General features: G+C 33.6%; 1 protein-coding gene across 1 annotated transcript in view; it reads right to left on the bottom strand.

The window, feature by feature from the left end:
• Window positions 1–1,415, bottom strand: part of LOC119633444 — a 49,790-nt gene extending 48,375 nt beyond the window's left edge. The window contains exon 1 of the mRNA XM_038026998.1: window positions 1,144–1,415. Within this exon, the coding sequence (XP_037882926.1) occupies window positions 1,144–1,227 (84 nt within the window). The 5' untranslated portion in view covers window positions 1,228–1,415. The remainder of the gene's footprint in view (window positions 1–1,143) is intronic.
• Between the last annotated feature and the right edge of the window lie 12,822 nt (window positions 1,416–14,237).

The following is a 14,237-nucleotide window of genomic DNA, read 5'->3' as shown; positions in this document are numbered from 1 at the left end:
CGGTTCAATTCCGTTTGTAATTCGGCGAAGAACGTGTTCAAGTGCTTCAGAATGTATTGAATATAAATGAATTTTGCAAGGGTTTGCGTAGCAAATTTTTGGAAATATATTCACGGTATACCAAAAATCTTATAGACATAAATCTGAAGAAATTATTAATGTTCCTTTGAATTTGTCTTGGGGGCGTTTACAAGGCCAAATCACAGACATTTGATAAATCATGGCTTGTTAATCAATCAGGGAATGCTTGCATCGAATCTCAGCTTCTTTTCCATTTCATAAAGAATCTGGGTCAAGTTCATTCACTTTGTTACAACTAAGTAAATGTCATGTCTGTCTAGAAAACTAGACCAGGTAGAGAAATTGTAAGTATATATAAATACCATATTTAACGGTCCAACCAAACAATTTTGGAATTTTACATAGGCTCAAACTATGAAACAAAGGGTCCCATTGACCCATGTGATGGTTCTAGTGGTAATAAATCTTATGTAGCATTTTGGGGAAGACAGATGTCGAAGATGCCTATTAAGGCGAACATCATTTTCTTATTTATTTTTATATCATTAAGATTATTGACTACGTGCGTCTATATGGCGTAAAAGAACGCTAGGGTCACGATTGCCCTTATTTTTGATTGTCCCAACATGTGAGCGGCTTCACCTCATTTGAACTATCACAGAAAACCAATAGATTTTTTTTTGTTTATTTTCGGTTAATAGCAATTTGTATACTTTTATATATAAGTGCAGACATACGAATGTATGCATAGCTAACAAAAGGTTCTGTAGTTGCTATGCATCAATTTTAGCAATACATGAACGTATACGGATTCATTTTCTTTCGTTACTCCGAACATAATTTTCTATTGTTTGCGTCTACTCTACTACCATGTAAGGATTGTGTATATTTTATTTTTATAATTGCGATGGATTTTCGTGTTGATGGTGTTTGTTTAATAAATTGCAAAGTTCCTCTGATGTGTTGAAAACTTTTGATTGAGTGAAATTTTTTTTCTTTTTTTTGTTTTAAATTTTGCCCAAGATTACTTTAGCTTCTCTTTTTTCTTTTAAATAAACATTTATTTTAGAGATATTTTAGTAAAATAATGATAAAATGAAATATTGGTTAAGCTTAACGTACCGTATTCAGGTTAGTGATTTTATCCAATTCCACAGCAGCACTGCCGCGATGGTGTAAATGCGGTATATGAGGTGTTGTCAACATTTTATTAATTAATTTATTTTTGATAATATAAATAAAAAAAAAGAAACAACAAAAACGAAAAAAAATTACTCCTGAAAGGTGATTTTAAAAAATTATTTTTTCTTTATTTCGTTGACACATGTGTTGTCTGGACATGCTCACTGATGTTTTATTGTTCTCAGTGGTTGCTGTTTTGCTTTTGCTTTATGCTTTATTTATTTTTATTTACTTTACAATTCAGTTGTTTATAGTTATATATCATCTTTTTTATTTATTCAAATATCAATGGCATAAGTTGCCTTAAATGACATTATTTCGTATCAATTTCTCGTTAGTCATTCATCTTTTTTCATCGTTTGCGATTTCCTTATTTTTGTTTTATCTATCTTCACAGAGGGATGATTCCGTTTATAGATTCAACACTCCGCTTACTCATCTGCTCATAGTTGCTTATTTAGTTCTTTGAATGGCATTTTCAATCATTTGTCATTTTCTGAAGAGAATGATATATAAGTGATATGATGTGACGGACACACAAACATCCACACACACACAATATACCTACATATACACGTGCATGAGTTTGTGTACAAGTGTGCTTATTGTTTTGTGTGTGGTACTCTGCAGTAAGAATGCCTCTACTATGTTAAGTGCGTGGCACTTGTAACACACTTTTCGCTACACGTACGAAAAGATGACACTACTCGTGTATGCGTGCGAATGACACTTGCAATCTATGTATCTTCTTGACAAACAATTTAACGGCTTTCATACAAGTATGCTTAGGTACACATAATGCGTATAGATAGTAACTTACGTTACGTTGTGGCCTACTAAAGGGCTGACGCTAAGTTTATCAAGCTTAGGTTAGGTTTTCTATGCGTTTGGCAAACTTAGTTCACAGAGTAAATAATTTCTTGATCCCCTTGTTAAAGGAAGTGCTCATCTGCCATTCTGTCGCCCTCTTGTAATTACATTTCTTTCTCTGGGAGGACTTAGCTTACAACTTGTCCATTTCAATCTAAGAGCAGTTAGTATAAAATTCATTTCTTTCTTTTTAATCCGTTCGCTGCCAGGCAAATTGAGACCGCGTCTTGTGTCATGTGCTTACTACGAAATGGATTCAACTGGAGTTTGTAAACTGTTTTCTTTTTTTTTTTTGTTGCATGGAATGCGAAATAAGAAGAAAGTCGCGATATTGGCCCTTACCCATAAAAGGCATGGCAAGCAAACGCGATTACATACATTTTACACTTCTGTGTCGACTATACACCAACATGGTATTATTATTATTATTATTATTATTATTATAAATTTAGCCAGAGAATAAATTCTAAGACTAAAGTCTTAAAGCACTAGCATCTAGGGCTATCGGCTGTTATTAAAAAACTCTACCGCACTTGAGGTTTGAACCCACGACTATTCAGTTGCTAGTCGAGACTCTTGCCTACTCGGCCACTCAGGCGGATCACCAACATGGTATTTCATGCATAGCCTTCCATATCGACATTATAATATTTCAAAACGAAAAAAAAAAAAAAAAAATAGAAGAAAAAAAGAGTACATTTTTAAAATTACTAAGCAGGCGATGTCATCTAAAACTGATAAAAAAGTTTTTTTTTTTTTGAGGTTCTTCTTCTCTTTACATTTTAACAACCAATTTTCCGAAAGTTTGTTAAACAGTTGCCTCGTTTCCACGTGTGTTGAAAGCGGTTATAAAATACGGTTCGTAAGGCTTCTTATTTTTTCAAAGAAAAAATGACTAATAGGTTGAGCTATGTCTAGCCAACTTTTAAAATATTCAATTAATATTAAAGCTGGCAAAAGTTGGAGGTCAGCGAAAACTGGAACAAGAACGAGGTATTTGAGTGTATATAATATTTACAGGGGGACTGCCTATAAGAAAATTTTAATTAACGTATATTTCTTTCGCATTAAAACTTTTGATTTGCAATTTGGATGCTGCTTGTTCGAAAATATGATTTACTTTTACTACTCAATATGAGGCAAACACAAATATTTGCGAAAGCAACGGAAAAGTTTTAATTTTTTACCAAAGACAAGGATGTTCGGTTTTTAAGAGTGTAATAAAGATGTTACGTGGTTTGCAATTTATTTTCACTTTATTCATCAGCTTGCCGTTTCACCCCCTACTTATATGCAACATTTTTTTACAATTTAGCGCAACTTTTAAAGAAGACTCAACATTTGCTAGGGATAATGGTTTACATTTTAAGTTTGGCGTTTTAATTTTAGTTTGCGCGGATTTAGCACTAAAATCAATGAAATGCACACCGTCGGGCAAGCCGACCATGAAGTGCTCTACATCACTATTCTCATTTAATTTCGTAATAAAAGATTACAAATTTTACCTTGTTACCCGGCAAGAACATACCTTGAATGGGAAGCGAGATCAAAATTACCATTTATATGTATATATATATATGTATGTATGTAAGACGTTGTTCAAAGTTAATAAATTTCATTTTCTTGTCAGAGATCTGCTTATTCCTCATCTGTGTTCGTCATAAGGTATTAAAAATTAGATTTGGTTCTCATATGAAGATCTTCTCCACAATCTTTTTACAAGTCGGAATCTACAAAATAAACTTATGTGGTCTAAATTTGTCGCAGTTCATTTCTGTGTCAAACTATTATTAGGGATTAATTTCGATCAAAAGGCATTGAAAAGTGTATTTCAGGTTCTCTTTGAAATGTAAATCATATTCTCGCACACAATGTTATTCTTCATTGACTTCTGCATCGATTATCTAAGCCAAGAATTCCATTAAAAAGTTGGATCTTTCCGCAAATAATTGCAAAGAACACAATTATTGTAATTTATTTGCCTCGATTTGTAATTTTTTTTTGCTTATAATTGAACCCAAATTCCGTCAACGTTAGGTATTTAGTAGGAACAGTGGGTATTTGATTTTCGAAATTTTGTCTGTATTCTGTTTTAAAGTGAAGCATGAACTTAAATGAAAATAAAAACAGAAACATTTTTCATTTATTTTGATTTTAAATTTTTTATAAAATGTAAATCTTTTTGTCGGACGTTATACTATTCTTCGGGTATAATCATAATCACGTAAGACCTTCAAACTATCGAAATTATAAGTGTGTAAGTAAAGGAAGAATTTGCTTAAGAGTTTGAATAAACTTTTTGTCGAATTATTTGACATTTTTACAGTTAAAGACGATTTATGAGATAGCAATACGAGAATATTAGATATTTCCTTAAAAATTGCTTAAAAGTCTCAGTAGAGAATGGGCAAGCATTCGCTTTTGTTAATTTCCCCCATTCTTCACAAAATCTTCGTAATGAAATTGTAAATAAAGCTTTGATTGTGTTATACTAAATTGTCATATTTATCTTAAGCTGCCATTGTTTTCCAAGAGCAGAGAACGCATGAAAAAGATTGCATAATATTATATCACATTGAAATTCCCAAAAAAAAAAAAAAGAAAAGAATATATTGTCGGTGAAACCAGAAAACAACTCAAAGGGAACCACAACAACAAGAAAAAACCCAAACTATAGTGAAAGAACGAACCGACGTTTTTTAATGAAATAACTCGACAAATAAATCTCACCAAGAATTGAATGTGTAGATGCATTAAAGCGTTACATGTACGAGACTTTTAAAGCAAGAAATTGCGGCATAAGGTTTTATTTCTTCTTGGAAATTTCATAGATCGAGTCGAGATATGTTTCGTTAAACAATAGAATTAAAGAAAGGAAATTTCATTGAAAAGAATTTGTAATTTGTGGGCATTCTCGTTGCTATATATTTATGTTACATCAGATGTCAGATCGCTGCTGGCTACAAGTCATAATTAATTGGCATTGAAGTTCTTAGTTTTGCGGGGTTATTCTTATTAGACAAGTTTTATAGAAAAATAGCCAAAAAACATCAGAAAAATCGAAAAAATTATTCTCGACAATCGAAAGATGAGGTACGAAACGAAAGTATATTCACTTTTTGGATGAAAATTTGGTGATTGCTTGAGCACTCTTTCAGTCCCCCGATACCCTAGACTCACGGTCTGGTTTTGGTACTTTTTGATAGCTTTTGTAATTATTGCAGTGTTAGCTGAGCGCTTTATAGTTGAAAATAAATAAGAGAATAAGAAATTTGGGGCTGAGGACAGCAAAATTATCATTCGAATTACTGCTTCAACCATAGTACCTAGCGACTGCTATGCGTTTACAAACCTCAATAGCATGCACGAGAGAAAATAATTAGGATTTAATCATGGAGTTATTGTGGACTCTGAATCGTGTCTTGGCAAATCATTCTATAAAAAAACATTGAACTGTTACTACATACTAAGCAATTTGTAACGACTTATAAAAGAAGAGAAAGAGAATTTCAGAAGATTTTTGTCAGCATAAGACTTATGCAATTTGGTTATGCGATGACATTTCATTAATGACATAACGACGTTGACATGACATGACAGACATTGAGCGATATATAATAAATGCAAACTTCAAATTGAAATTTTATCCATCGCTTCCCAGTGGATAAGCTTGTGTACGGAATTGAGTTGATGCGTCATTTCTTTTCCATTTTTTTTTTTTTTTTGCTTTGATTCTTTTTTTGATTATCTTTGCTTTTTATGAGGTTGTACTTAACTTGTTTTACTGTCAGCATGGAAACAAACTTCCAATCGATGATCATGCTGAACATTTGCACATACCTTTGGCTCCGACGGCAATGCCATATAGGTACAGTCAAATTTTCTGCACCCTCAAGACACCGGTCGTCTGGATCTTTGGATCAAATCGAGTTTCTTTCATATAAAAATCTGAACGGAAGCCAGCTCTTGCGCGTAGTCATAAAGAAGGCAGTTAGTAAATTCACTCAGGTCCGGTAGTGCTGAAGAAAATGTATAAGATTTTCAATTGAAAGTGTTTGTAATGTTGTTTGCTCATGTTTTTTATTTAAGACGGATACAATTGGCCTTTTCTGGGACTGACTCAGTTTGCCTTCGCATCACGCGTTGTTCCGAAAAACTATCGAAAAGAAATCTAGAACAAATTTTGTATCCCATCTGAGGAAAACATCAGCCTTGAGGTGTAGAGGTGAAAGTAGCCCTTGCTTATCAATTTTAACAAAAGGAATTCCCTTAATTTTTATAAATTTGAAATTTTCTTATTATAAATCTTTAAAAACACGGATGTGTTTCAAAATTTTAAACAAAACGCATAAATGCTTAGGTTAAGGAGAATACTATGAATATATATTAGTTCGTGAAGAACATTAAATGGAAAGTATGTGTTAAAAATCCAGCAAATGCGAAGCCTTCAGCATTGCACGCTAATGGCGTGGAGATGAATGCAAGCAGAAATAGCAGACAAGGAGTGAAATGCCGCTCTTTTAAACGATACAAGCAGGTACTTAAGCGCGCAGACCTTGCTAGTGGATTAAAAGGACAACAGACAAGCAGAAGGAAAAGAGGAAAGAAGGAGGGATGGGGAGACCAAGTAATAGTGAAAAAAAAGAAACTTGCGAGATATACAATAATTGCAGTAAAACATAAAACTTGTTAAATGTGGCAATTTGCACACAGCACAACAGTATGTTTATTGTCAAACAAATTTGTAAGGCAAAGCATACGTGTACGCTCGTTATACTCACTGCTTGCTTCTTTCTTCATCTCTTCTCTGCTCAACAGAATTTCACTCATCATCACATTGCATTACATTTCGCTATAAATCAAATTGAAAAAAAAAAAAAAAATGTGCTTAACGAGAATAAAAAAAATTTCCCTCCATTTTTTATACCAAATAAAACATGTGTACGGTTGTACGTATTTCCATATCTTACTAAGGAATATGTATATAAAAAATGTTCAAGCTCAAGTCTGAGTTATGTAGGGATGACAACGAAAATGGCATTAAGATCCCAATGAATATTAGAAGAAAACCTAATAAAGTGTTTTTCATAAAATGCATGAATTTTTAAAAAAATTTAAAAATTGGATTTTATAAATTCTCCTGAAAGTTGGTTGAGAGAATAAGAAAGCAATCATGTTCGACTAACAGTCCTTCCTACTTTCCTTCTTTTGGCTTTGTTGTAAGAGCACTTCCAAGCCAAAATTTCATCTGAATTCATTAGAAATTAACCGTTAAAGGCACTGTGAAGCTGCTATGCTACGCGAAAGTAAACATTTTTTCCATTATTAAACGTGTTCAACTGTTATGATCGTCGAAGATTAGACAAATGCCGAAACACCCTAAGCATTGACTCTTTGTCTTTAATACATTTTTCAAGGTCTTTCTTTCATTTGGAATTATTATTAATTGCTAACGTCTCCTCTTTTCTATAGCCCTTTCCGATCTTCACTGCGCTTATAATGTGCTGGGAAATCCCCAAAAAAGATACCTCACTGATTTTATTAAAGAAAAACTTCTTAAAATACCGTAGACTTTACTTTGGCTCTGTTACATGTTATGTGCTTGCGTAGCTTTCTGGATTCAATCTATACACAACATTGCGGAAAAGGGTCTTCTTTATCCTTCGCAGGGGCTATAATTATTTTTTTAGAGAATTAAACACGCATTAAGGAGCTTGCACCAACATTAATATGATCATATTCACGTGTCCGTGTATTTACTGAACTTAGTCGTAAAACCAATTAAATTGGTCCAGAGATGCGATCAAAGAGAAGTGAAAATTATCGATCAGTTCGTCGTACCCAATACCACTTGTGCTGTGTTGGCATATGCGTATCTGCGTACATAAATGTTTGCGTTCAAACTATAGGCCACAATTTCTAAGATATTTAGGCGACATTTGGTGTATTATAACCCAAGGATTGATCCTGGGTATTGAAAATGGATTCAACCGTGATAAATTTTTCTAAATCCTTCCTATTTAACGTGCGGAAGTCTCCCTTCCTTAACAAATTAGTTCTGGAAATTAAAAAAAATTTCCTGTGGAAAGAACTATGGATAAACCGACGAGCGGGTCTTTGGCCAGAGAAGAATTTGGTCATTCATTGCACATTAAATGACTGATTGCTAGAGCTCGTGTATACTATAATTACATAAAATTTCCCTTACTTACGATTTTGAGGAAACCCAAGAAAAAGTGAGAAGTTTACAATTTGAAGAATATTAGCTCGTGTACGCGCACATCAAAGATAAGGCTTAAGGCGAAAGAAATTGAAGAAATTCAGTTTGGTTAAGTTGCAGTTAGCGAAAAACTTCGCATTCGTTTTTTTTGTGTTATTCGCCTACTCTACTCCCAGAGATATGCAGAAGATAGGCCGTAAGCTAAGTTCTATCCTGAATGAGTCCATAGACTGGTTTGATCATGTAAATGCGTGCGTGTGTTTCAAAATAAAACCTTAACCAATTGACTGTGTAGGACGGGTATACTCGTCATGAAAAAAGTACAAATTTTTGTCTTGTCACGAGCATATACGTTATGATCCGTCCATCCGTCCTTGTCGAATTTCATCATCAACTTATGTCATAATCAATGTGTATTTGCCGTAATAATGTATTTTAGAAAATATTTTTGTCATCTTGCAAGCAAACTTTCATATCGCACACATTTCGTGTACGACGAGTATACTCGCCACCGCTGAATTTTTGCAATGCGAATTAAATGCGAATTTTTTCGAAGTGGTCGACACACAGTTAACTGGTTAAGTAAACTTCCGATGCCTAGGGATGTTTATTCAGTCATGCAGCAAGCACCGAAAATTCTAATGAATTTGCGGGAAATTATGCAAAAATATTTATATATTCATTCATATAAAATGCATGTGACGCAAGAGCGTTTTTCTTTAGAACACCATAACACGTCTGCCAAGAAGATGTCGTAGTTTGCTTTTCAAGTGCAGTAAACACTTAGTAGCATTTTCGTTAATGTAAAATTTCATTAAAATTATACGAACATCAACGAGGAAACTAACTAATTAAAATATAAAATGTATTCCAAGGATGAAGACACGATGACGAGATTTTTAATTACGAAAATTTGTTATTTCGACGAAATTATGATCTTATAGTCCGTTGATTTGATTAATCGACATATAAAAGTTGGGCAATTGTTTTTATTCCTCCTCCATCCTCTCTCATAAACTGTTTAACTGTTTAACAGCATGAACATAAAACAATAAACAATTTTTTTGTTCATAAACACGTTTTGATTTTTGCTTCGATGGAGGGAGCAACACAAGCAGTTTTTTACAGCTTTCCTACATATGCTATGCTATGCGTATGATTGTGTTTTAAGTATATTTTCGACTTCTTCTTCTTCGCTTATTCTTGTTCATTTAGTTGTATTTACCGTTTGCTTGTTTAACTTATATACGTTTCATACTGCGGTTGCTAAATTAATTGAAATATTTTATTATGCTTTTGTTCTATTTTCTCTTGCTGACGACTCTAACGCTTGTAACTCTGACACTCTGAAATGTGGTTGTTTTTCTTGTCTCTTGATGCGCTGCACATTTAATCATCATTGTCGGAGGAGTAAGGGATTTCTGTTTGTTTTCTTTTTATATGAAACCGTAAAAAAGAGAACTTTGCGTGAAAGGAACAAAACCACAAAAATGAAACAAAACGTAACGAGTTACGGGAGAGTGAGGTATGCTTTTAAAACTAATTTAAGTTGTAAGCCCATTGAAGTGAATATGAAATAAATAAATAAAAATCTCATTATTATACACACGCGTTATACGATGTCTTTGCACTGAGGCATGGGCGGCATTTTCAGAATTATAGAGATAGATAGTTATTGTCAACATATAAACAATAATGTGAAAAATTAACGGCAAAAAATATCATTAACAACTTCGGGAACAAACAGGATAGGCCTCTATGGTGTCACCGACATAATCTATTGTCGACATGACATTTGATTTTATTTTCCTTTCCAGCGTTCGTTGCAGGCATTCCTTTTTTATGAGCAAATAAACGAACCCCCAAACATACAACAAAAGTTGCTTGTCGAACACAAAAGCTTAAAACATTTCACTTGAAATTACTGCGGTATACGGTGCATTTAAATTATTAAGTAAGCAATTTCTTTGAAATCATTCCCGACTTTTTTGCACGAATTCATTGAAAGTACGAAAATGATTGAAATTATCGAAAATGATGTAGCGTAAAGTGGCCCCTAAGACGATGCCTTGGTTCCCATCTTCTCAAAATTCTCTATTACAAGAGGAAAGTATTTAATGCAATGTAGGCATGGCATTGGATTCATCGGTACGATTTGTTACAGGCTTTTCGATTTCTTGTGAGTTTTAGATAACTGTCTCTTACATCATAAGCGAATCTTGTGTTTGTAAGCTGCTCTTCTTCTGCTTGGAAACAAAACTGAGCTAACGGAACCTGATTGTGTCTCTCAGGCAGTCTTTAGTCTTTTTTCTTAATTTTATAATTGCTCGCTTTAAACAACATACAGACGGATATGGTCACTTTTTTATACCTGCGGCCTTATCCAGACTTAAGATGTCCGCGATCTGTATTTCATGATATGGTACTACAAATGCAAGGTAAAATCTAATATGCCGCCTCATTTCAGTAATGACAGGAAAAACTTATAAACAAAAAAAGTTCGTTGTAATATGCGTCGCATTCAAAAACTTGCATAGTTTGTATGCATAACTCAACGCGTGAATGCCTTCGGGATATTTAAAATCACTTAACTTGAACATTATATTTCATTAAATATGTACAAAATGTCGAAGGCAATGTGTTTTGGCTTAATTATTTATTACTTTATACGAAGAGAGAAATGTGAACTTTGCGGTTAGATTATGGATATGAGTTGCATTACACGACTCTAACCGCGTACGTGTTATTTCGTTTTTGACAAGATACCAACTTCATCGTAAACCTACTATTAATTTGCTGAATTTTGGTCTTTCAGCTATGGAATGAGAAAACCGCACCAACAAAATCCTTAAATCAGATTAAAGAAGGAAAGCGAAAAGTTGATAGATTAGATAAATTTCCGCAGATTTCACAGGAATACATTTAAAGGTGCACATGAAAAAGTCAGCAGAGTATTGCGAATACGTTATCAACTAAGTCAGCAGCCAGAAAGAAAAACAAAAAAAAAAAACAACCAAAAATGTGATATAAGAAACATCAATGACGCTGTGATATTGGCATTTGATGGCTGCCTTGAGATTTGGACAAAATGTAAATCCTTTGTTTTACTTTATCGGAGAGAAACAAAGCAAAACATGTGTAATAAAAATTTGTAATTGAATTGAGTGTACCACGCTGTGTGAAGATATTCCATTTGTAGGGAAGTGTAGACTAAATTGAAACAAATCCCCTTCTCCCTGGCTGGTTAGGTTGCACAAAATAAAATTGCTTTTACAATATTTCTTGCAAAATTTTTAAATGAATTTTCTTTAAAAAATTGCAAAAAAAAGAAAATTCTACTTAAACTGGGGAAAAAAGGAAGGCGGATCAATATCACTTCATTATACTCATCATTGAAGAGGATGTGTACTAGGATCACGGCTCAGTTTGTAGTGTACAGAAATGCAGTTTACGAATCCACAAACGTATAATTGGCTCATCTCAATATGTTTCGATTCGTCTTGGCTTGGAAAGTTCGCGAATGAAAATTTTGAGGTACGGAAGCGAGACTTGCAGCCTTATTCGGGCGTTGCGATCGATCAATGCTCGTAAGATAAAACAATGCGCCTACTTGCTAAAGCTCTCGTGAGTTTACTTCGAATTTGGCATTCCGGACCTGTACTCACGAAATAAAACTCTTCAAATTAACAAAACAAGTTATTAGGTCACGAAACCCATGGAAAAAAATGCTTGGGACGTCTTGGCGATGTTGCTCAGAATACGGCTGTTAATCGAACCCCAAAATTCATAGGGGTGATCTGCCAGCACTATTAGGCCTGAAGTAGGCAAAAGAAATGTGATATATGAACTCCAGCAAGCATTGGTTTAAAATTTAAGGCATATATTTCCCACTACCGCGGAGGACGTTTGTGTAAAAATGGGCGTGTCTAAACAATGATTTTAGTCAGGCGCATCAAAGGCTCGCCCTAAACCGTAATGAGCCTTGATGCTCGTTTATTTTCTTAATTGCTTTAAATTTTTTGCAAAATAAGGATCGCAAAGGACTGTACTTTTCCATGGACAATGAAAATACACAGAACAATAGATGGAGCAGAGAAGACGCCTTTCAGACAGGATTGTTACATGCGAAATGCAAAAAAAGAATAAAAATTTTATGAGCTCTACGATGCGAACATTTCATATTCCCACAAGGAATAGGTGAACATGTCATCGGAGAGGGAGGCATGGTCAAACGGGCTTCGAGTTTCGTGGTGATCGAGAAAGTACTTTGCAATATAAACTCATACCAAAATTTTACAAAATTTAAGAATCAGTTTCACGCGCGTTTGTCGTTTTTGCGAAAGCTAAGAACTGTTAAGGAAAATAAAACCAAAGTTTTTTTTTGTTAACAAAAATAAAACCAAAGTTTTTTTTAACTTATTTGGTTGTGTGTTTTTAAGAAACACAGGCTTTCGCCTGGAGCTCTTGTACTAAAGTACAAGAAAGAAAAATTTATGAAATTGCTTTGCCTGCATAATGCACAATTATCGTTACACAAACTGAACAACGCAATTTAGCAGTTGCATTACAATTAGTATTATTATTCCCAATTAACTTCAATGGGGAAACTTGCATTCATTCACATTTCGTTAAGGCACGGATATCTTGACATAATTCTTTTTTCATATTATTGCCTCTCGTGTCCGACATGGTATTGTTTACAATTATTTTTTTCTATTCTCTAATTCTTTCAAATGCTCTTCTTTTTTTAATTATTTAATTAGACTTTTGAATTCTTAGGAGAGAAATAGAACAGAATAACTTAGTAAATGTCACTTCTTTCGGTTCTTAATTATAATTCAGTTAAACTTTGTAATATTTCTTTTTATAAACTTGTAAATTGCATGCTTTTATCCGCTCGTACGTTTTAAAATTTTAAACGTTACATTTGCTACATTTGCACACGTGTAACTGAACTGCTTACTAGAAAATAACGCTAGGCGGTTAGTAAAATATCCAACAGAGATTCCTTCTGTTATACTTCAACATTTTAATGTCAAGAACATGTTTTTCAAAAACTCATGTACCCTTTGAAATGTTGAAGAATATTAACAGTTTCTGCCGTAAACAATATCTAAAGGTTTCTTTTAAATGTTAACGTAAACGTTGACTTTTTCCTCCACTAACATAGCCAGCCGTAGGCATTGAAATGTTGAGTAGTATATATACTATACGAGCGATTACATTTGTTTCTGTTAAAATTCAAATGTCAATATAATGCTTAACATTGAACTTAAAACATTTGCACAGCTATGTTTACTTAACATTCAATTTGATATTTTTTTCTGTTAAAATTCGAGTATAGAACAAATTAAAACTGCTAAGCGAATTTTATCTTTAAAATACACCTAACAGGCATCGGGACGTATGAAAGACAAAAATATGTTGTCTTACGGGTTGTTAAATTTTAAAACATATCTGCACAGTTATTCCGCGCTCTTCTTAATACATGTTCCATTTACTGTAATATAAAATTAACAGAAATTGAAACGTTAGCGTCCTCCTTACGCTCTTATACTGCATGCATGTTATGCACGCCGTTCTGTACTAAAATAATTGCACTCTCTCTTAATGTGTGCAAATAGCACTTGGTTTTCTCTTCGAGTTCGTCAAATCTGCAAGTTAAGTAAAGTGGAGACTTTCATTCATAAAGTATTTCAATGATAGTGAAAGTCCAAAAGAAAGACGAAAAGGAACTAAAACAATATATTATGATGGCTTTTGACACCAAGCCAAAGGAGGAAGAAAAATTGAGGAATTACAAGAATATTTTAAAGTTAATAAGAGGAAGTGTTACAAGGCCATTACAATGCTCTTTGTAGTTACTTTGTTTATACAATTTCGGCATAATCACTTTATTGTTTTCTAATTCGATGCAAATTTAATATTCATCCCATTCACCTGA

The sequence above is a fragment of the Glossina fuscipes genome, unplaced genomic scaffold (assembly GCF_014805625.2).
Source record: "Glossina fuscipes isolate IAEA_lab_2018 unplaced genomic scaffold, Yale_Gfus_2 2, whole genome shotgun sequence".
NCBI lineage: Eukaryota > Metazoa > Arthropoda > Insecta > Diptera > Glossinidae > Glossina > Glossina fuscipes.
The sequence above is the reverse complement of the archived record's forward strand: the minus strand, read 5'-3'. Positions and strand labels throughout refer to the sequence as shown.